This window comes from Oryctolagus cuniculus, chromosome 3, assembly GCF_051225735.1.
Source record: "Oryctolagus cuniculus isolate XC-2025 breed Fujian yellow rabbit chromosome 3, ASM5122573v1, whole genome shotgun sequence".
NCBI lineage: Eukaryota > Metazoa > Chordata > Mammalia > Lagomorpha > Leporidae > Oryctolagus > Oryctolagus cuniculus.
Window position 1 is genome coordinate 99,002,107 of NC_142869.1, and position 25,316 is coordinate 99,027,422.

The 25,316-nt window shown below is 36.1% G+C and overlaps 1 protein-coding gene across 3 annotated transcripts in view; it reads right to left on the minus strand.

The window, feature by feature from the left end:
• The window catches only part of ARHGAP15 (Rho GTPase activating protein 15), a 659,666-nt gene that overhangs the window by 337,140 nt on the left and 297,210 nt on the right, over positions 1 to 25,316 (minus strand). For 2 of the 3 annotated variants that reach the window (XM_017342824.4, XM_089329238.1), the window contains exon 7: positions 1,408 to 1,506. In XM_017342824.4, the coding sequence (XP_017198313.2) occupies positions 1,408 to 1,506 (99 nt within the window). Of the gene's footprint in view, positions 1 to 1,407; positions 1,507 to 1,600; positions 1,793 to 25,316 lie in introns of those variants that run through there. The other variant, XM_089329237.1, reaches the window with a different exon arrangement.

Genomic DNA, 25,316 nt, shown 5'->3' on the forward strand with positions numbered 1-25,316 from the left:
TTGATATCAGACAGTTATTTGGAGATTAGGCCTCTGTGCTAGGCTGAACATCCAGATTTAATGATAGATAATATATGTACATGGTACCTACTAAATGCATTATTCCAAGTCCTCTATAGACATTAACTTAATTATCATAGAAATCCTATGTAGTAGGTGGTATTGCTATTTATTTATTTTTATTTTACAGAGGGGAGAGAGGGAGAGAGGGAGGGAGAGACAGAGAAAGAGAGAGAGAGAGAAAAATCTTCCACCAACTGGGTTCAATCCTAAAATGCACACAACAGCTGGGTGCCAAAGGCAGGGGCCCAGATCTCTTACATGGGTGATAGAAATTCAGCTACTTGAGGTAGAATAGCTATCTCCCAGAGTCTGTGTTAGCAGGAAGTTAAAATCAGAGGCTAAAAGTTGAGCCCAGGAACCCTGATGTGGGCTCCAGATATGATAATTGCCATCTTAACTGGTAGGCTGAATGCCTACCCCTTGTATTATCATTATTATTATTATTATTTCTATCATTATTTACCAGATGAAACTGAGTCCCAAAGTAATTTACCTCAGTCCATACAGCTAGGAAATAATAAACCAGAGCTTAAATTCAGGCAGACTACTCCCAGATAGTTATCTGTGTATGTACATACATGTATAAGGGACTATATTGATGAATCAACTCACTGTATTTTTAAAATTTTTATTCCTGAAATCATAATGAAAGACTGTAATCAAATATCAACACACACAATAAATATTGTATTTTCCTATTTTATAGTTATTGAAAACACTTAAGAATATTTTTCCTTAAGATTTTACAATATCAATGTCCTAAAATTAGGTGTTTAGTCTAAGCCAGTATAAAATGAGTAGTGTTAAATAAATTTGAGTCATTTTTAAAACATGTTCTAAATATGTGTGATTTAGGATAATTTCATTAAATTCTAGATACATAATTTTCCAGAAAAGAAGAATCTAGCATAGCTAGAAGAACAATAAAAATCAGTACAAAGGATTATTATTTACTGGTATTATAACAGTGAGCATGGTCTTAAACACATTGATATTTATTTTCAAGAATATGTATTGCAAACTGCATAAACTGAAAATGTAAAAAGTCAGTAGTTATTAAGCGCTTGTGTGCTTTTTACAGCTTCTAGTAAATGAATGTCCATGTTATTTCAGAAAAAAATAAAAGAATGTATTACATTTTGAAAGAAAGAAATTAAATGGCACTTAGTGACATAAATCCTATTTGCTGAAAAGGTTTTTAGTGAACTCTACTTAAACTTAAAAGAACTTAATGTTGCTGAGTCCATAGGATGCATTAAAATGCATCTGTGTTATATGCCTGAGCAACAAGATTAAATGATTACATTTTAATTAATAAAGATAACAGGCAAAACAAATACATACCAATCTGTCAATTGCATTTTTGATAGCATGGAACCAATCCAATATGATGAAGTCAATATCTGACTGAAGAAGGAATTCATTTCCCGATAATGTTGTGATCTGAAAAAGAAAGTCCAACAGGTAAAGAAACTATGTGAAACAAGATCTTTGACATTTATAAATACATGTCCTTTTAAAAAATATGGTTTAATACACTGAAATATTTCTTGTATTCCAGTAATTGTCTTTCTGGGAACTGGGAGGTTGGGATCATTTTGAACTGCTCTCTATAAACTGTTTTTTTCATGTCATAACAAATACATTATTGTTTTAATATTAGAACGATTAGCTCAGAGTAGGGCCAAAGCTGAATTACTCCAACTTAAGGAGTTATGACCAGGAAGTCAGAGTAACACAGACAGTACACACTTAAGTTAGAACCCACAAGAAAAATGCACTTCGGTGTCTCAGAATTCATTCTGAGCTTTGGACTCTTTTCTGTTTGTCTTTTCAAATCTAATAGTATCTCTATATTTGATTCCCTTTTATGGAAGGCTCTAAAATGGATTATTTACCAAAGAGACTAATGCAGACTTTTCTAAAAGGTCGTTCAGATGAATAACATTTGGCTATTTCTACTGTCCTATCAGAAATACCTATAGGAAAGTAATAAAGGGCCAATTTCCCCATGAAGGGAGTATCTCGGAATAAAAGTTAATTTACATATTTGAACCTCTCACGGAATGTATTTATCAAATGAGCATCAAATTTTCCGACTCTCATTACTGTTAAGTAGTTGGCAGTGATTGCCATGTAACTATACATTTTTCATTACAGAGAATCTTTTTTTGCTCCAGAATAAGAGACAGGGATATGACCTTATAGAATCAGAGCAATGCTCTTGGTTTCACACATGAAAGTCTACTTAGAAACAATTCCATTAGGGTGGGTGTGGACAGGCTTTCTGTATGAGGCTATCAATCTGAACTGTGAAGATTTTCCCTTTGTATTATTGACTTCTTGTTGCAAAAGGATGATGAACACTTCCTGACTACTGTCACACATCAAGCAAGGCTTCACAGGTTTAGACGACTGACATTTCAAAATATTCAACAAGGAGCCAGTCACCTCTTTCCAGCCTTACTTGCTCTAACCAGGAGGCAAACACTGAAATGTGGCACAGGTTCAAAGCATCAAAAATCATGCTTCAGACCATTTCCCTAACTCTATCATTAAAGTGACAATTATTACCCACTCTGAAGGTTGATTCTTATGGCAAAATGTAATGACAATGATCTTGAAGGTTTTAAGAAATCTTCGATAATACATGTGCATATATATTCATTTGTCATTTATTTTCAGAAATCTCTAAAGAGGTGTAATATTTCTCAGCACTACAATGCCATCATTCTTGAATGAGATGCATTCCAATACTAAGTTCAATCTCTGTAACTGTAAGGAGAGGAACTGACCAAAGTGTGTGCAATTATAGAGCGAAAGATTGCAAAATAATAGCATTTAACTATCTACACGAGAATTTGACATATCAGTCTCTCTCTCTCTCTCTCTCTCTCTTTCTCTCTTGTTTTTTATTTTCTTTTAATAAAACTGCATGTTAGATTTGTGATGACTCAAAACAGTCCTCTGTTTTATGTATCCAGTAAAAGACAGCTAAAGCTGATGTTTGCCTAATTATCTGAACACTACTGCCATGTTCTTTACTTACATAAAGTTCCAAATATTTACTTTATAAAGTGTTGTCTCTGAAATAATCATCTAAAAATATAAGGTCACTCCAAACTAATACAAGAAAAACAGTAATGTCCTCAACCTCTACCTTCATCTTAATCTAAATATTGTAATTATGAATGTATTAAATAATACCACAATTTGTTAACATACACAAGAAAAACGAATTAGCCCAAGCACAATGTACGATCTAATATGTTTCTCTGCCAGTATAAATAAACCATTATTAAAATTATAAAAAGGAACAATATTTTAAAAGCACACAAGAAACAAACATAATTAGATTTACTGTATTCTGAAGGCTTACAAAGGAGCCAACATAGTTCAGTTTTCAGCCTAGTAAATTCAAGCAGTGATAAAATATAAATATTTCTGCAGTCTACTTGCATTTTTGGTGCATGAAATGCAATGCAAAGGGGATCTTTCACTGCTAAAACAACAAAAAGCAAAATACATTTTAAAGTTTCTTTGCCCAAATATATTGCAGCATTAATCATACATAATCAGTGATTTACAAATTTATTTTTGGAAGCTGGATCAGAGAGCTACATGAATGCCATTCATTCAAAATGTAATATCAGAGAGATACAGTTCACATCCTTCCCTCTGTCTTCCCACCAATCTTTTGAGTTCCTCGGCAGTCTGCAGAAGTCTGCTACTGCTCTCTACAGTTTAAATGCATCCACTTCTTAATTACAGTCAGTAATTGACTTTGTTCTGCTCCGTATCAGTCACTCTCAGGAAGCAGTTTCGGAATCTTTCACTGGTAAAGCCCATTTAATTCAGGTTTCTCAGTCTACCTTTTTATATCATGTGATTGGGATTTCTGATAAATGGCTTGCTGAATTATATTTGCACTTCGAACAACTGAATTTTTAACATTCCTGTGGGAAAATACATCAGTAACAAATGTTAGTTTGGACTAAATTTGGAATGAGTATCTCTTGATGACAAGAGCGATGAAGAACTAATAACAGATATGAGGATTTTATATTAAGCCATGATAATGTACTCTTTCTATATCATGATTTGCCTGTGTAACTTACACTGGAGTAGGAAGTGAAGGAGAAATATACAGAAAACATGGTGGGTTTAGTTTTGAGCTTCTGGTCTCCATTTTGCTGAGATCACTTTAAGCAAAAGAAATCCCCATTTCTATCATGTTATACATTTTTAAAGTTTGTTATTTGTTTATTTGAAGGGCATACACATACAAACACACACACACACACACACACAGAGAAAGAGATAAAGAGAGAGAAAGAGAGTGAGAAAGAGAGAGAGAGACAAAGAGAGCTCCAATCTGTTGGTTCACTTCCCAAAATTCCATGGCTGGGATAGCGGTGCCATGAATGCAATCCACATGTCCCACATAGGTGGCAGAAACCCAATTATGTGGGCTATCACCTCTGTCTCTTAGAATCTGCATTAGCTGGAAATGTGAGTCAAGGGCTAGAGCCAGGGGAATTAAACCAAGTCATTCCAATGAGGCATTTTAACTGCAATGGTAACTACATATTCCTACAAGGTAGTATTTGAAGGGATGTATTAGGGTACCAAACAGTCCTCATGATTGTGCTGGTGTTGTCAATATGAATATATTTAAGTACATGTCTGGGAAAATTTGTGTCAACTTTTTCACACTAATAAGGGGTCTATTTGAATTCTTGCTGGTAACAAATTTATGTTCAGGAAATTATATAAGCATGTCTACTGAATAATATGCAAAATAGACAAATTTCATAAGGTTTTTGGGAATTAATTCAACAATAATCTTCCCTGGAGTCTGGAAACTTGGTTTGTGTCCTTGTGGTTCCTTTAAAGACAGAGGCACAAGAATATGCAAACTCTACTCTCTACTTATAAAACATGAAGAGGGCAGAAATTAAGTGGAGTATTATTATGCTAATTTAAAACATCTTAAAAGTTTTAAGGAGTAGTGTTTTTATTTACTTAAGTATTGTACTTTTCAATATTACCAATTAAGTGCCATCCTTATCAATATTTATTCTGGCAATGAGATTTCATAGAGATAGATTTTAATTTAAATGAGAAATTAATATATAGAATGGCTTTTATACTATTAACTTTTTCATATTTTGGCTTAGAGTAGAAACTAGAATTAGTCATTGCCAGTCTTTTATAAATAATAATCAAATGAATATGCTGATGACTAATGGATAACTTTATGCTGTAGGTAACACAGCATCAGCAAAACATATTTGATGGTTTAAAATTGTCAGCTACTTCCCTTCCAGTTGAGCTCAAATACACATGGGGAGATGACCAAAGATGCAAGAGATGATGAGTGATATTTATCTCCTCCTTTTTTGATACTACTACTCTTCAGACTTCAGACAAAAAGCCCAGAAATAATTCCACCTTCAGGCCACAGAAAGGACATGTTCATAACTGAACACCCTCTAATCATCAACAATGAGTGAGGAAGCAGCCATTAGGTACAAAGCACATCACTAGAAGCTGGGGATATGCAGCCCCACTCTCAAAATTCCCAATCTGTTTGGATAAATAGGACATATGCATATAAAAATGAATAACAGTACAAAATGGCTTACTCTATATCCCCACGTGAGTGACACAGACAGTGCTCATGTCAAGATTTCAGAGGGAGTAATTACTGCAGAGACATTTACATCATGGAATTATGCATAAACTTGGTCACGATATGTGATTCTTTAAAGGTTGATTGTATCAGAACTTTAGTATATTAAGGATATGAATACCACCACTTGGTATGCAAAGTGATATCAGCTTTAATGATCTCAAAGCACATAATAAACATTCTCCAAATGCAGCTTCCCTCCCCTATCATAAAGTAATTTTGCAAATGAAGAAAATGAAGCAAATGAGGAAAATGAGAATGCCATTCTATCAAATTGGCATCATTTTAAATGATAGAATTAAGAGATTACAAAGATCTTGATTTCTAGTTCACCAGTTCTCAGCAAACAGTTATATATAGTGAAGGGCTGTGTGTAGGGGGGGAGGGGGACAAGCACCATGATGACATTGTCTCAATTTTAAAATTTGGAATATTGACTTCAGACAAAGTTTGTTTCTTTGTTGTTGTGCTAAAGATAGCACAATTTAAAAGATCACTCAAAATCAAAATCCTCACTCATATTTTTCTTTTTTTTTTCCCATTACCGTTCTTTTACCTTGAATACATATATGTAAGTTGGGATATTCAAAAACTCCTTCCAATTCTACAAAGGATTAAAACAATCGTACATTTGGCCGCATATTTTTCACATTTTGCTTAGACTAAGTCTCATACTAAGAATCTAAGGAGGGGTTATTTAATCTCAATGAAGTTAAGCTACACACAGAAAAATACACAATAAAATATGCCACCCACATAAATAGCCTTAAAGCATGTTAAATGATGTGCCTACAGTGTCACTACAAATAAGTGGATAAAAGGAAGAGAATTAGATTCCTATTATGTTGGGAAACAATTAGGACTTGGTGATGAAATCATTGCAATGAACTAAATAAAAATAAAAAAGTAGTATCAAAGTATACTAAATTTACTTGAAGTAAATATGAATTACTTTTGTGATAGTAACTTTGGTTATGTATTTTTGAAGACTTATGAGCATAAAATACAGATACATATTTTGGCTACATCATAATGAGTTATCACAATCTAAAACTGTAACAATAGTGCTTAGAAATCCCCACAGCTTTACATTTTTTTAATCTGGCATCACACTCCACATTTGACATAGCTGATCAAATGAAGGTTGTCATGGTTATACTAATAGTTAAATTACTTGGTCTCAAAGGTGTTTATGACTACCAAAGAAATTATATTATCAAGCTGCATGTCTGTCTCAAATTACAGTCTGGCTTGAGTAATTCCCAACATTTCTCTCCATGTGCAGAGCAAAGTTAGCATAAAACTGGGGGTAAAATATCAGTGAGAAGTAAAAGGTCTTCAATTTGTCTTTCCAGAAATGTTACTTGTTAAAGCATTTTGTGAGAAAGTATCTGCCTTGTGTTCCCAATGTTGCTAGATGTTAAGTAAATATATGCTGATTTTTTTAAAAAGTTGCTTTGGCAACTCTCTTATTAAAATGCATTTGTAACTCCTATCTGTCGTGAAAGTTTTGAAAAGTTTGTTTACTTTGGCTAGCAGCCTTATCCAGGGTTACCCTAGCAAACAATGATAGCAGTCTTCAGAAGTTGTGTGAGGAACAAGCCACTAGGGATCCATTTTTGTTTTAATTGGCACACACAAACACTTTTCTGGTCTGTCAAGAAGATCAAGCTAATATGCATGGAGGGTGTTATATTCTCAGCTTCGGGGAGCAGTAAAGCTCCCTTTATTTAAGTAATTTAAATGATAGACTGCAAAAACTTTGTGAGTCAGAAAAATGCTTTATATTTTCTTAGGGAATATTTGTTTTAAGCAACAGAAAATGTTCTACATATCTAAAGATGTTGAACCTTATGTTATAATTATCCTGTTTCTTCTGAGTCTGTGAAATGTTCCTAAATCCACATGCTACTAAATAACCCAGGCCACCAGTGGATCCTGCATTTCCACAACTCCCTCTGTGTTAACAAATGTGCGTTCATTAGTTTCCAGATGTTGATTGGATGTGTTTTCAACGTGTTTGGGGTTGATTGATTTGCATGTACATTTATTGGAACCCTCAGTGGTGTCATCATATCAACATAACCTGCCCATGTAAGCAATTTCTTGTTTAATGGAAAGCAAACAAATGTTGGGCTGCATACACGACAGACCTCAAGTGCATTCCAAAATATAAGGTTTAAGGCCAACCTGTACAACAAACAGTTCTTTTTAATTGAAATTGATCTGTACCTTTGACACCCAAGTAATGCGACCCATGCAATCTTGCAATAGAAGTTTTTTCTGCATAAACTGTAGTGAACATTCACACCCCGTGTCATTTGCCCACTCTAGCTTTCTGTTTTTTAACAAAATACCTAATCCCCAAATTCATTTAAACAAACAAGCAAACAGAAACTCATGTTCATTCTTTTATCTGTGTTAAAATATTTTAAGTGCTGAGAAACAGTCTTCTCAATATTCATGAAAGAATACTATCCAAGTAATTAGTAGATAGTTTAGCAGTTTCTACAGTTTTGCAATCAGTTACAACTAAAACTTTTGCCTGTGGTGCTCATATGAAAAACGGCTGAAAAAGTGACTAATCGGAGCAGTTGGCATATAAAGATATCAACTTAGAGTTTTATTGCTTTTAACGTTAATTTTTAAACCTAGGAGGAGAAGTTGTCTCCAGATAAACAAATCATCTGAGGAGCTGCGTTCTACTGGTAGCCATCAGTCAGTCACTCCTGCCAACCACAGATCAGCTTCTAGCCTGAGCTCAGTGGCTCCTCTAATCATGCATCAGTTGGGAACCTGCTGCCCTGATCAGTTCTAAATTGGAATGACTTTATTATTACTGTCATTATTTTAGTAAGGGTCAGCTTGAATTTTTTTTCAACAAATTCAATAGTGTAACTTAAATGCATAAATCTCCCTTTTCCCTAAATTTCCACTGAAATCATCTCTCCCTCCATACCTTTCTGCCCAATGCATAAACTTTATATATTTGTTCATAATTAAAATAAAATGTACACTGTTACGGAAATCTTTATGCACATAACTATTTATACTACCATCATCTCTCGTATGGATTTAGTTACAATATTCTTTGCTTTCTCATCCATTTTTCCTTTCCAGTCTCTACTCCACATTGCAGCCAAAGTGATCTATTGGAAATTTGGATCTGATCATCCCATTCCTCTGCTTGATATCATGCTGAGGTTCCCCACAGCTGTTGCAGTGCAGAGCAAACTCTAATTCAGCCTGCCAGGCCCTGTGTGCTCTGGCACCTGCCCGTGATGCAGTTCCCCTGCTCCACGTTTCCCTCTGCATCTCTATGATCCAACTATCCTGAAGTTATTTTGTTGTTGTTGTACCCCAGCTGTCCTATACCAATGCTCATTTATTTCCTTCGAGCAAGTTGTTTCTGCTGCCCAGAACCCTCTGACTTCCTCTATTACATCATTCAAATCAATTTAGATGTCACCTTTACAGTAAAGGCTTCTCTGAAATAGATGCCTCCTCTAAGTGCCTTCATGATATCCTGCTTCTTCATGGTCATTGAGCAAAGTGATCTACACTGCAATGTCTTGTTGATTTTTTTGTTCTCTCCCTATGCTATAATCACCCTGAAGCCAACTGCAATTGTGTTTGTGTATCTGAAGAACCTACTCATAAGAGGCACTAAGAAAATAATAAATAGACAAACCTTATCTACGTCTTACAATGAATGTACAATATGCCATAATACATTTAGTTCATCCTTCGTTGTAAGAAAATATTTGAAAATTACAGCATATTTGCATTCTTTCAGGTAACATAAGTATGCAAATTTGACATCTAATATTAGACTTTATCAGAGTAGAGTATGAAAACTATTCAAACTATTCTGAATTTTGATAACAGCAGTTTGAAGGATGCTTTACCATCAGTCACCAAGTTCTAGATTTTAGGCAATAAAATTAAAATTGAGGTGGGCAGAAGCAGCAAGAATAGTCTATATGTCAATGTATATCCCTAGAATAGAATGTTCTAGACTATATTCCAAAGCCATGCATATGTTTTGCATGGCTAATGTACACAAGATCCTCAAAGAATCTCATTCTATGTTTGAATCTTTCTAAGTGGGAGTTGATGGTGTGGGAAATTAAAAGGAGTTTGAGATTTGTAAGAATTAATCCTTAAGGGAATCTCAATGATGTGAAGGTATTCATTGTGGACCCATCAGCTTTGCAGTCACTAATTTCAGTAAAGCACTTTTAACCTTATAAACAAGCTAACAATGGAATGAAGTTTTACTGGTTATATTACTAATAATTTTATTTAGATATATCAGCTATTTTTAAGACTCAGTGAATTAAGTAGAAGCAGGTATTATTGCTATTAATTTATCACTCACAGATGTCTTCAATTAAGTGCTGAGATTACACAACAGAATGTGCAGAATGTACCTATCTCAATGCTCTTGTAACATATTTGGCCATGATTCTGAGTATTTATAAAACATTCAAGAATTGTTCCATGTCTACTTACATCAGTGAGAACACCTGTTAACTTTGGTGCTATACAGACATATTTGCACTAGATTCAGGTTTTTTTGCATACTGCACATCACTTTCTGAAACAATTAGATGCTTATAGAGAAATATAGCTAAGTGAAAAACAGCAGCTTGAATGCCTTCCAGCTCAAGACAATTCTACTCCAGGTTTCAGTGAAAAAACAGAAATCTGCTCAATTACAATACTGACACTTAGAAGTGAATGTAGGTGGGTTTTTTTGTATTTTTTATGTTCAAAGAACAGAAGATACATATAAAAATCTGTGCTTTCATCTTCAAGTAAAATTACAGCCAACAAAGAGAGTTTCCAGACGAGGATGCCAATAAGTAAGGAATGGTAATGCTACTATAAGGTACATTTTCGTTGATCTTGGGAACTTTACACCAAAAAGTAGTCTCCTTACCAGTTTCAGAAAGCAGATGTGTGCCTATCTTGTTTTGTTAGAACCTTTGTCTTAGAACCTGCTCCATGTGATGACAGCTGAGAGGAGCAAAGAAACTAAGGAAACTGTGAGGCAGTCGCTTCCAGGCTACTGGTGGCAGCATAACCAGAACCTACAACCTTAGCAAAAGCCCAATAATTACATTAAGTCAGCCAGGTAGTATTGTCTTATTAGTTACTCACAGAAATATTCAACTTCTGTAGAACCCATTTTAATTGACATGCCTGTCTGCCACTTTTGCAAGGTTGTTAAGAGCTTTTGTGATTTAAATATTTTCAGTTATTTAAAAGCAAGCATTTACACCAATAGGTGGATTTGCAGCCTCTATTATCATCATCATATTGTAGAGGTGCAATATTTACATGAAATAACTCAATTGGTGATATATTCTATTTTTTTTAACAGGCAGAGTGGACAGTGAGAGAGAGAGACAGAGAGAAAGGTCTTCCTTTTCCATTGGTTCACCCTCCAATGGCCGCTGCGGCTGCTGTGCTGTGGCCGGCGCACCACGCCAATCCGAAGCCAGGAGCCAAGTGCTTCTCCTGGTCTCCCATGCAGGTGCAGGACCCAAGGACTTGGGCAATCCTCCATTGCACTCTCGGGCCACAGCAGAGAGCTGGACTGGAAGAGGAGCAACCGGGACAGAATCCGGCGCCCCGACCAGGACTAGAACCCGGGGTGCCAGCGCCGCAGGTAGAAGATTAGCCTAGTGAGCCACGGTGCTGGCCGGTGATATATTCTAAAGATAAACGTGTGTTTATGATCTGAGGAAGTGTGATTTATAACTATTTTCTCACACAGAACAGAGCACCTCTGTGATATGATAGAAAACACAGAGTAGCCAATGCACACATGAGCAAGATCAATGCTACTTTGTCCTGGGTAATGAAGGAACTGGGAATGTCCCTTGCAGAGTATGCAGGTCACAAGCAATAATGGTATCTATTTCCTTCTCTGCTGTCTGGGCTGAGGAACAATTCTTAGATAAGGACTTGGGGATCACCTAGTGCATTTTCATAGTCTAGAATCCAAGTTATATAATTCAAGAAGGTAAATCCTTGCTTTTGATTGCTATTTTGAAATAGTATTTAATCAAGAGTTTAACAATCTAGAATTTCATTTAATCTTTATACAATAATATCATTATTAAAGATGATAGATTGTCTGCTTAACTATTAAGTTCATGAAAAAGAAGAATTTTCGGGGCCGGCGCTATGATGCAGCCGGTTAATGCCCTGGCCTGAAGCGCTGGCACCCCATATGGGCACCAGTTCTAGCCCCAGCTACTCCACTTCTGATCCAGCTCTCTGCTGTGGCCTGGGAAAGCAGTAGAAGATGGCCTGAGTCCTTGGGCCCCTGCACCCGTGTGGGAGACCCGGAAGAAGCTCCTGGCTCCTGGCTTCGGATCGGCGCAGTTCCTGCTGTTGCGGCCAGTTGGGGAGTGAACCATCGGATAGAAGACCTCTCTCTCTCTCTCTCTCTCTGCCTCTCCTGTCTCTGTGTAACTCTGACTCTCAAGTAAAAAATAAATAAATCTTTAAAAAAAAGAAAGAGAAGAATTTTCTATTTTCCCTTGAATTAAAGGCTTCAGTGGGTGGGCAATGATTAAATTTTTTTCTGAGAATGTCCAAAAATTTTAATTCTGCCTCTTGGGGTTTAGTGTTAACATTCTACTGAAAAGGATTATCCTTAGAACAAGCAGAAAAAGTATCCGATGTTTCTAAAACTATGGCTTAGCACTGTATAATTTATACATGACATATAGGAGTCTCTCTCTCTCTCTCTCTCTCTCTCTCTCTCTCTCTCTTTCTCCCTGATAGATATATGATAGAGAATGATAGAGAATGAGAGAGACTTTAATGGTATTTTGGAAAAACTCCTAACCCATGGCTCTATTAGACAATGACATCTGTTATTCACAGAATAGGTCACTCGCCCAATAATGTATATATCTAGAATGACAAGTATGGTAAATGTGTGGAAAAACACCATAAACCTTCCAAAACAAAGTGGTATTTGTGTTGGACATAGTATCATTTAAAAATGTTAGACTTAACTATATTTAATGTACTATCAGTAGGGTGACTACATAATTTATTTCCCAAATAATGACAATATTGAATGCAAGCAAAGACACTGTTACTGCCAGCAATTGCTCTAGGACAGCAGGTGTAAATTGAGTCTCTTTCATGTACATTGAGACATATGGATCAACAATTGCACACAACACTGGGGAGTCAGTTATTCAGCAACCACTGATCTTCAAGTACCCAGAGAATAATTATCTTGGGTCCTAGATTCTAGTACCTGTAAAGCATTGACTCTTGCTTTTAAGAAGATCATGGTATAGTGTGACATACAAGACCAGAGTGGGAAAACAATTAGAAGACAAAAAGAGTTACAATCAAGACAGGGCATCAATTGTTTTCCGGAGAACAAACCAATTTCTATGAGGACTGAATGGGGTTCTCAGCAAATAATGTTGGGGAAGGATCTTAAAAGGTCAGATCAGATTTTGCCTAAGGAAAGAAGAGGGGGTAGGGAAACAACTCAGGTGACGAGAGTAGCTTGTAGACTCAGGAAGCAGACATCACTAGAGGACACAAAGAAGCCATTCCTCAGTCCTCTTTGAGGACATCCCCTCTTCACTCCATTCCTCTTAAGAGGAGGTGCACCTTAGCATGTTGTAAGTCATGATTCTTGGAGACACAATTGTCATTGATCTTACCATTCCATTTTTTTTAATTTGAGTTTTAAATTGATACTCCCCAATGAACATCACTAATTGAGACATCTCTATTGATATCTGTTCTAATTTAGGCCACTATTGCTGCTGGTCTGATCTCATTACTGCCACTTGTTGTTATAATTCATTCTCTTATCCACTCATTAATGAACTTCTAATTTTATATTTTATAAAATATCTTTAACTTGTTTTCTTCAGTTCCTCTACATAGTAGATAAGTAACTTTGGGGAAATATTCACAATAACAATAATCTCACTTATAACCTAAAAAACAGCAATACTATCTGACTCAGGGGACCATTATGAAGGGGATAGGAAGTATAATCCAGAATACAGCACAGTACCTGGCACTCAGTAAGCACTTAAAAATATTGTTGTCACTAGTACTGCTGTTATTCTGTTGATGACTGATTCACTGACTGTCAACTGTATTTTGCAAATTCCTCCTCTTCACTCAGGAAACTACTCAGACACTATCTGTACAACAAAGAATTTCTAAAATCTCTGGAGATCACAAGAACAGGAGACCTTCCAGCTGTCTGTAGTTACTCCATCATGGTGTTCATCTTCCTCTTGTACTCATGCTATTTCTTGTTCAATGATTACTACATTTCAAACTGATGAAAAAGGTCCTATGTCCCTGTGCTTAGCTGATTACCAGGAATATCACAGACTTCAGTAAAAGGGTACATATGAATGATAGCTCAATCGGCTTAAGTTAATGATACCGAGTTGTGGTATCCAGAAAACAAAAGGCTTTGAAATTTAGCAAACATAAGGTTGACTTGCTTTGTTGGGCAAGAGGAAAACAGTGACCAATCTCTGAGCAGAGATATCAACTAAGCCACAGGATAATGCCAGAGGAGGGAAGATGTCCTCTTCCAGTTGAGTCTGTATTGCAACTTCCTATTCATCAGATGGTGCTGTCTTCTAAGGTTGTGCCAATGCACGTATCTGAAAAGGCAATGTACTATTTCTATCTAATTGAGAGTGTCTTCTATGATCTCCTGGGGTTTTTATGGATCTTTCTGGTTCCTGGACTTCCTGCTTTCATTTCTAGACAGCTCATTCATCTTGATTCCCTACATTTGAATTTAGATGCCATGATTTTGAGATGCTCAGCATTCTACTGAAATCCTGGAATTAGGTCAACCGAAGGTGATCTAACATGATCTCATACCCAGGGAGTTGAGAATGTACCTGCTCATTGGTATCTTGTCCTAAATGAGGCTTAGTTCCTCTTCCTGTTTACTGACTTGTGATTCCCTATTCCAGTGACTTATATAGTGTAGCAGATCCTCTTGCTATTGAGGGCCTTTGATTAGTCTCCTTTGTAGCAAGTGCAGCTCTGCTGAGTATCTCCTTGATCCTCACTGCTCCCATCCCAGTTCTTTTATCCCCCTCCATCTGACTTACCTATGTAAATTATGTATAATTAAATGTAATCAAATAATAATCTATATTTATATATTTAACAGTATGGTTATAAGAATATTTGAAAATGAACCACGTACGTCTGTTAAGCAATTATCCAATTGGCGTATTAAAATATCCTTGTTATTTCTGGTTGAAACTCAGGCTGTAACAGCCTGGACTACATTCTATTATGTTACTTTTTGGGTTCTGTGTTCTGTTCAACATACTTCCTTCTGATATTATCAGGTCAAACTTTTCCATAGTACCTCTCCCAATTATAAACATTTGCTTACTCAATCAAAATAGTCCCATTGCAATTAACTGGATTATACCTATTGCCAAAAAGTCATCTAAATCGCTGAATAGATATTTTAAGATCATCAGTACAGTGAGTAGCTCCCTCGATCTCTGTGGTTCACTCTGAACAACTATACCATTTATTTTGCTCTAGGGTCCTACAGAGTGGGACAGTGACAGCATTTTTCTATCATGGATTCTTCATCTGCTGCCCTTGAAAAATGGCTCACAGTACTGAATCTACATTTTACTAGGTTTTGTCTATAATACTTTCTTCAAAAGTTTTAGATTTAATTGGATTAGGTTTATATCAGCTTGTGAATTTACCTGAAAGCAGATGGAAGAGGCAGTAAGGGAAGAATTTTTTCCCAAATTAAAGAAACCTCTGCCCTACAGGCTTAATCTGGTGATGGCTTTCAAATCCCTTTGGCCATGTTCCATGGAAAGAAATATATTTACATTGCTGACTAGTACCTCTACTGCCCCTCCTATTTGTCTCTCTACCCTTTCTTTCTTTCAGACACAGACACAAACACACACACACACACAGTGTATCTTTCTATAATCTATTATCTTTCTATAACATATGCACTTATCATCCATCTAGACAAAAATATATAATATTCTCTATATACACTCTGTGTGTGCATATAAATATTGTAATTGTATAAATCATGTAATTAAAACAAAACTTTCATGAAGTCATGCTTTCTCTTACTAATGTTATGTGGTCTGATATTACTTATTTTGGTCTATTCTTTCTTTAATTGGTTTCTTTAAAATATGCTGGTCTCAACTCACCAAGTTGATCTCGTGATTCACTAATAGGTCTTCATGAGATTGAATAAAGATGTAAGAGTCAAGCCCTATTCCTTACCTTGCTCTCTCTTGTTTTCTCCCTCTTTCTCTCCAAGTTTACATGATGATTCAAATTTACGCTTTGAATATTCAATTTTACAGAAAGCTTTCAGAATATTTTGATTTATTTTATTAATAGGCCTGGGTGACCAGTAACACTGTGTGGGGTATTCTGCACTAATAAGTAATTTCCTGTCGTTTGAAAGTAGAATTAGGAAGTGGTTCTTTGGAAGTTGGCTTAGATTCTGGGCTTTCTAAATATACCTTAAAGCAAGAGTTTCTTCATTAAAGAAGAAACAAAGACTTGGGATAATGTACTGTTTGGAACATAGTTGAAACACCTCACCATGATCTGAAAGGGGAAAAACAAAAGAAGTTAAAAGCCTGGCAAGCTATCAGAGGCAGAGATGGCAGCTATTTGTTTTAAGTCGCCTGCATTGAAACAATGAATGTTCTACATGTTGCATCCCACAGCACCATGATATGGGGTCTGGGAGTAGTTATTAGCATGTGTCTGTGTGGTGGGAGAGAGAAAGCTAAACATTTTAATAGTGTTATGGCCTCTCCTTCTCAGGTTCCCATTAATGCAAATACAGCACATGTGGTTTAAGTCCCAAGAGCCTTGTAGGACACAAATCACAGATGTGGAATAAACATTATCAGAGAATATGACTCCATGATCTACTCCTTGCCATCAACACATGCCATTATGCTCTCACGGTATCAGTCAGATGTCTGATAGGTTATCTAGAGTAAAATCACAGAAAGCCAGGATCCCCAGAGAACTCATGACGGTAAGATTTGGAAGTAGACGGTGAACACTTCTTGGTAAATGATGGCAGACACTTCAGCTACATCAAGGCTTTCAGGGAACACTTGCCACGAGGGTAATTAAACGTAGTAAAACTTACTCTTCTTTTGTGTACCAAAATTACCAGAGACTTACGATCCATGTGGAGGAGAGTGTTCTTGTAATGTAACCCAGATGCTACAATGGCCAAAGGCTGATCAAATGGAGTTGGTGTATTTCGAATACACCATAAAATTTTCCCCAGCTACCCTGACTCTTCTATGCCATCTTGAACAAGACTACAATTGAGGATGATCGCTGCTCTAAGATTGCCCTCTGCTCTTTCCACCTTCCAGCCATCCTTCTCTTTCTTTCCCAGGTCATTCTTTTCAAAAATTCTCAGGCTCAAAAACTGAATAAGTAAATTGAGCCACTGCCACGAGCCCATTATCATTAATGTATTCTGAAATTGCCACTTGAGAAACTTGGGTAATCTCCTTACATGTTGATGAACTGTATTTTCCCACATTTTCCATAAGTGAGACTTCAGTATCCATATGTTGACCTGAACTTAAAATTTACATTGGCAGTATTGTCAATTGCTATGAAGTGTGATTCTGGAGCATTAAGAAGCCTCTTAGGGAGACTTACTAATTCCCTAAAACTGCTGTCTAAGGTCTGGAATTTTAATTATCGCATTGTTCTTTAAGATAAAGACTTCTAAACAATTACATGGAAGAATAATATTTTCTGTAATTTTTTATTTAGATATTGGTATAATGTTATTTTTTTGAGAATATATAATTCACCTTTCTGATTCTGAATGTTGACATGAAGAATTAAATCTGCAAATTCTGAAATATATAAAATAAAAATTAGATGCAAGTGTGTGCTGCAGTGGGTTAAAAATTTGCTGCTTGTGATGTCTGCCTCTATACCAGAGAACCTGGTCTGATCCTAGATACTGTGCTTCTGATCCAGCTCCCTGCTACAGAGGAGGGTCAAGTACTTCTATCCCTGCCACCCACATGGGATATCTATATGGAGTTCCTGGCTCCTAGCTCTGGCTTGGCCCAACTCCAGCAGCTAAGGGAATTTAGGGAATGAATCAGTAGATGGAAGATCTGTCTCTCTGTCTCTCTCTCTCTCCCATCTGCCCAACTTTCCCCACTGCCTGCCATGTCACTCTGCCTTTCAAATTAATCTTACAAATATTAAAACCACCTGTATTCACATTTCTGAAATATGCATATACATTCTCAATATGTAATGCATTTCTTTCTAGAATTTAATGCGTATGATATATATTTATATCTGTGAATGCATGTCATACAAAGTTAAATTAAACATACTGCATCTCATTTATATTTTAAAATTTCTCTGCTATCTGCTGGTTCACTTCTCCAAATGCCCATAACATCCAGGGCTGGGCCAGGAAAACCAGGCCCCCTGAACTCAACCCAGGTCTCCTGTGTGGATGGCAGGGATCCAGGTACTTGAGCTATCATCTGTTGCTTTGCAGGGTTCAAATCAGCAGGAAGCTGGATCAGAAATGGAATTGCTGGCACAAGCTGAACCACATACCTGCCCACATCATTTGCATTTTTAACAATATCTCAGGAAGGTTTTCTCATGGCTTTGATCTTTGAAAGAATTAGTTTAATATTTCCATGACATTCTGTTAAATTTACTGTAACCTATGTGATTATCTTCCTATGTTTTCACAACTGTTTACATTTTTGTCATGACAAATGAGACCACATTGCACTTTTTGTTAAAATTTCTGATTTTTCTAAAGAAGAGATTTTTAGAATTACTAAACCAAAAAATAAAATTTTGAAAGGTTGGTGAATGCATTACTAATTACTTTCTAGAACACTTGTTCGAAAGCGTATTATGTCACTGAAATATAAAAGTGATGCCACTTCAACTCATATTCTCTCATATGTAATACAATAATGCATATTTCACAAATTTTATATGAAATATGTTTGTTAGTTTACATTTGTTGTATAATTACTCACATGTGTATTTTTCTTCTTAGAAACTGGTGTTAGCATTATTCAAATTTTTCAATTTTTATAAATTTAAGATTTGTTAGAATGAAGACAAGTAAATTTATCAACCCTTGCTTATAATCACCACATATATTTTCCATTATTTAATTTGAATAGCAATTTTAATAAAACTGTTTACATATAAATGTTATTTAAAATTTCTACATTATTAATTTAAATATTGCTTCTTTGTGTGTGTGTGTGTGTGTGTACATGTGTGAAGATTTACTTATTTGATGGGGGTAGGAGAAAGGGAGGGGTATTTTTTATCTGTTGGTTTACTCACCAAATGGCCACAATAAAATACAGGAGCCCAGAGCTCCATCTGGGTCTCCCACGTGGGTGGCAGTGGTACAAATGTTTGGGTCATCTTCTGTTGTTTTCTCAGGCACATTAGCAGGGACAAGGATCAGAAGCAAAGCAATTGGGATTCCAATTAGTACTCCGATGTGGGATGCCCACAAATCGGTGGCTTATATTTTAATTCTTAAAAATTGCTTATGCATCCAAATATCAGATTTTGACACATATTTTCTATTATTTGCTATTATTAATTTTTTTATATTTCTACCCTTACTTCTTGGAGTTGTTTCATATGTAGGTGAGAGTTTTAAAATTTTAAAAATAGTTTAATGTTTTCAAATTTTAAAAAAAAAGTTTAATTTTTTTTCTAAATAATTTGTTATTTAGCATCATTTGTCAATTAATCTTTCCTCTCCTCAGGGGTTTGTGTCTTCCTGTGATCATCTAACCACGTGGTCTTTCTGCAGGTTTTGCATGCAGTTGTTGGTCTTTCTCTTGATGTATGCTTATTCAGGCTTCAAATAGTCTTGCTTTGTATTTTTTTTTTTTTTTTTTGCTGTGGATGATAGAGAAGTTTTCCCCTTACTACTCCTATTTAAGATGTTTTAGAAGGTATTCTTGACTCAGGATCTTTCAAATGCACTTAAATATTTCTCCTCTTTCACCAGAATATCCAATTTAAATTCTGATAGGAATGCAGATTAATCCTATATTTATTTGGGAAAAATGAAGTGTTTGCAAATAGTAAGACTTTCTTTTCAGAAACAAAGTAGATCTCACCATGTCTTAAGGTTTTGTTTATTCTTCTTACTAGACCAAGCACAGAAAGACAAGTATCTCCTGATCTCATTCTTACATGGAGTCCACAGAACAGGCGCTCTCATAAAAGTTAAAAATATAGTGGCTGTTATCAGAGGCTAGGAAGGAAGAGGTGAAAGAGGAAATGGGGAATGGTGATTGACAGCTACTAGGTTTTAGTTAGATAAGAATAAGAAGTTCTGGTGCTGTATTGTACAGTAGGGTAACTTTTTTAAATGTTAATGTACTGTAGCTCTCTTTAGTAACAAAAGCTAGAAGATAGGATTTGGATGTTTTCACTTTGAAATAATGTTAAGTGTTTGAAAGGATAAATATACTTAGCTTGGTTGCATGTTATACAATATATACATGTGCTGAGACATCACATAGTACTCTAAATATGCATATATTTTATGTCTGTCAGTTTATAATTTAAAAGTTAAATTTTGGTTAAAAATAGTTTTATTCATACACACACACCCCCTAGGTATCTAAAGAGAATTTTGATGGCACCATGGAAAAAAGCTTGAGGGCCACATGTTTCCTCAGAGGAAAAGACAAACTGTGACATCAAAGCAAACAAATGCCCAGCGCAAGTGCACGGGAAGGATGTCTTCCACTGCACCATGTAGCATAAGGCTTGCCACCACGGTCCTGAAGAGCTTAAGGAGCCCTCTATCCTCATTGCCCTGTTCCTGTCCATCTGGCCTTCCCAATCTTTCTCCCTATAAATGACTGTATTAACTGATACTAGAGTAATCCAAAGCCACACACATTTTCTACTAATAGGAATTAGAAGTAAAGATACCTAAAGTGTACCATTTCTCTTGATCTGAGTTCCTCGTTCTAAACATCATGGCGGATATAACACCACTCCCATCAGTAGCTGCCTAAGCTGTGATCTAATCGTGTATTCAGGTTTTAGCCTTTCTCCAAAAATCTGTTTATCAAGTTACTATAAATTTTTCATAAGCAGCCTTTTTAGAAATCATAGGCTGTTATATCATTTAGATGTATCAGGTTCCATTCTCAATTGTTTTTGGAGTACAGCTTTATTTTTTGTATATCTCAATAATATTTGACAATAATGGGAACCTTTAACAGTATTGACAGGGAACACAAGAGACAGTATAGCTTGAGAAACCATACTTCAAGTTTAAATATATGCTTTCTGGGGCTGGCACTGTGATGCAGCGGGTAAAGCCGCTACCTGCAGTGCCGGCATCCCATTTGGTCGCTGGTTCAAGTCCCAGCTGCCCCACTTCCGATCCAGCTCTCTGATTTGACCTGGGATAGCAGTGGAAGATGGCAAAAGTCCTTGGACCCCTTCACCTGCATGGGAGAACCAGAAGAAGCTCCTGGCTCCTGGCTTTGGATTGGCACAGCTCTGGCCATTGCGGCAAATTGGGGAGTAGACCAGTGAATAGAGGACCTCTCTTTCTCTCTCTCTCTCTCTCTCTCTCTCTCTGCCTCGTCTTCTCTCTCTGTACAACTCTAGTTTTCAAATAAATAAATAAATCTTAAAAAATACATGCTTTCTGTAGGGAAGGATTTGGTCAGATCTGTAGCTGCCACTCACAGACTTGATTCTTGCACAAGTCACTTTACCAGCTGGTATTCAGTTTCAGTAGTCACCAGAGTGAGATCAGCAAGCACTCTCTCTCTAGAAGTTAAACTCTGCGAGGACAGGGATCTTTCTTATTTCAGTGCCATGTCCCCAGGACCTTGACACATAGTAAGTTCAGTTCTGCACAACATTTCGATCAAGGATGGACTGCCTTTATGAAACCTTCATCTAGCGGCATCACCGCATAGTCTATGTCAGACCAGTCCATGATGTTCAAACAACCATGAAATTGTCTAAAGACACATTTTTTTTTTACTTGACAGGTAGAGTTAGACAGTGAGAGAGAGAAAGAGAAAAAGGTCTTCCTTCCGTTGGTTCACTCCCCAAATGGCTGCTATGGCTGGCGCTGCGCCCATCCGAAGCCAAGAGCCGGGTGCTTCCTCCTGGTCTTCCTCCTGGTCCTGCAGGTGCAGGACCCAAGCACGTGGGCCATCCTCCACTGCCCTCCTGGGCCACAGCAGAGAGCTGGACTGGAAGAGGAGCAACCAGGACTAGTACCCAGCGCCCCAACTGGGACTAGAACCCAGAGTGCTGGCACCGTAGGTGGAGGATTAGCCAAGTGAGCCACGGCATTGGCCAAGACACATGTCTAGAACATTATCTTTGTCATTAAGATATACACGATGGTGTTGAGTATTTATTAGATGAATAAATTAAAGACATTCCATCTTTGTATTTGCTATGTGGCTAATGAACTTCTCCTTTTTCCTAACTCTCATCATGGGAAAGAGAATGTAGTGGGTAGACTCCCAAAAGGTTGTGAATGAGTCAACTGAAATTACAAGTGTAAGTGATTTTGTTTTTGTTTTTTCCTTTCCACTCCCTACCTCAAAAGAAAAGGTGGGATCCAGAGAAAATAATGATTTTAAAGTATCCTTTTAAAAAATTATTTTAAACATTATGGGGCTGGCGTGTTGCTGTGGATTAATCCCCTGTCTGTGATGCTAGCAATCCAAATGAGCAACAGTTTGAGTTCTGGCTGCTCTGCTTCTTATCTAGCTCCTTGCTGATGTGCCTGGGAAAACAGCAGAAGATGGCCCAACTGTTTGGGTCCTTGCCACCCATTTGGGAGACCTGGATCAAACTCTTGACTCTTGGTTTTGGCCCAGCGCTGATTGTTGTAGTTGGTTGTGGAGTGAAGACTTAATCTCTGTCTCTCCTGTTTCTCTGCCTTTCAGATAAGTCAATAAACCTTTAAAGAAAATTTGCTTTTAAGTAGGAGATTTTTGCCCCATTACAATGATCGAATCTGATTTTTCAATAGTAGGGAAGTTAACTCTCTATTGTGACAATCTCTTTTACCAGATTTCTCTTAATTCCTTACCTCCTTCTCAATTTTCTTTTCTACTCCCCTAAACATTTGAATACTTCAAATCTTGACCAACTTCTGTTCACTGTAGTAGTCACATTCTTTATGTCCTCAAGAACTAACATTTCTGTACATGTTACCAACAAATATACAGTGATTCCCAATTTTGCATAACATTCTTTCTAACCAGTTAATTTTTCCTATAATAATTGTGTACTAAATTATTTAAAGACATTTACTAAGTTTAATTTAATAAATTTAATAAAATTATTCTCTGTTAAAAATGCTACAGTTAATACCTTATCCATATATTTATTTAGGAAAATTGTATAATTACAAACTACAGTACTATTCAGTCATAAGAAAGAAGGAAATCCTGTCATTTGGATGGCTCTAGAGGACATCATGTTAAGTGAAATAAGTCAGACACAGGAAGACAGAAATTGCAATGTTCTCCTTCATATGTGGCAATTAAAAAACAGAAAACTTAATATGAACATGAAATGTTGATTACTACAAACTGGAAATGGTGAGAGAGACAGAGAGAGCTTGGATTAAAAAAGGCAGGGGGAGGAGAGTTGGTTTTGGTTTATAGATTGTGACAAATATAGTAATATAATATGTTAATAATAGAGGAAATTGAGTGTGGAGCATATGAGAACTCTTGGTGCAACTCGACATTTTAATTTTATAAATTTATTTATTTATTATTATTTTTTTGGACAGGCAGGGTTAGACAGTGAGAGAGTGAGAGAGACAGAGAGAAAGGTCTTCCTTTTTCCATTAGTTCTATTCTGAAGTAACAAGTGAAAAAATGATTTCCTCATGACAAAGGTACTTTCATTCTTGAAATAAATATTTGATGAATTCAATAAGATTCCATTGCTAATAATATATTGTAACGTCTAACCATCAACAAAATTGGTTTGTAGTTAGTTTGCTTTCTGGTGTTATCATTGTTTAATGTTGTCATGTGATGCCATTCACATAAATAAAATGGGAAGCTCTGTGTATTTTAACGTGGAAGAGCTATGTAACAAGAGGACAGCCAGGTCAATGAAACTTTGGTAAGATGCATCTATAAAATTTTATTCCTCATGCTTTTCAAGATGCAGGCATTTTATCACTTTTCAAAATTCTTCCATGAAATTTTTTTTCTACTGAGATATTCAATTACTCAGTTAACTTTGTAGGTTTAAATTTTTCTAAAAAAAAAAAAATCACTTCATCTAAGTTTCTGAAATACTAAAGACTTTTCATTCAAATTTCCTTACAGTCATCTCCTATTTATAGTGATGTTGTTATTTCTAACATAATGCCTTCTCTCTCTTTTTGGTTATAATTGCCAAAAATTTTCAAATTTATCATTGTTTCTTCTTAAGCCATAAGCATTAGTTTCACTGATAAAATCTTTATTTGTGGTTTACCCCTTTAGTATTTTTTGCTTTATTTTAATTACATTCTTATTATATTTTCTTTGAGGTATTTTAATTTTTTATGTAACTTCAATTTTTATTGTGATTACTTATATGTTTTTATTTTCTACATATATGCACCAGGGTTGGTTTTAGCTTAGTGGTTAAGATGCCAGTTAAGACATCTGCAGCTCACAGCACAGCACCTTGGTTCAATTTCTAGCTCTGCTCTGGCTCCTGATTCCAGCTTCCTGCCATTGCAAACCCTGGGAACAGCAGTGATGACTCAAGCAGTTGGCTTCCTACCAACACATGGGAGACTTAGACTGAGTTCTGCGCTCCCAGCTTGCTCCTCTTCCAGCCCCAGACATTGAAAGCATTTCACATATAAATCAACGAAATCAAAGAAATCAAATTTCTTTCTCTCTCTTTCATTAAATACATAGAGTTAATATATAACATGTATAAAACATATAAATATGTGTAAAGCAGATATGTATAAAAAACTGTATATCTTCCTTCTGTTGAATTAATTAATTTAAACATATATGCATTATGGTGATAAATATTTTCATATCACTTTGCATTCTATCACTTTTTTCATTAAAGCAAAAATTTTAGGCATTGCCTGATTAACTTCAGAGCAATTTTCTTCTAGAGAACCAAACACACACACACGTACACCTACACACACACACACAAACTTCTATTTGAAGAATCTGAAGAACTAACAAGGTAGTCTGCTCTTAGCCTATTCTGCCTGCCAGAAATAAAACAAATTGCTCCAGAAGAAATATCATCTTCCTAATTCTTAAATTGTGCAGTTTTTCATATATATGCCCTGTGTTAATTTAAAAAGTAGATCTGCAATAAATAAATAATTGACAACCACAGAAAAGTGATGGAAGTGGACCAACACACAATAACTCTAGATAATCCAGTGATTATCATATATATT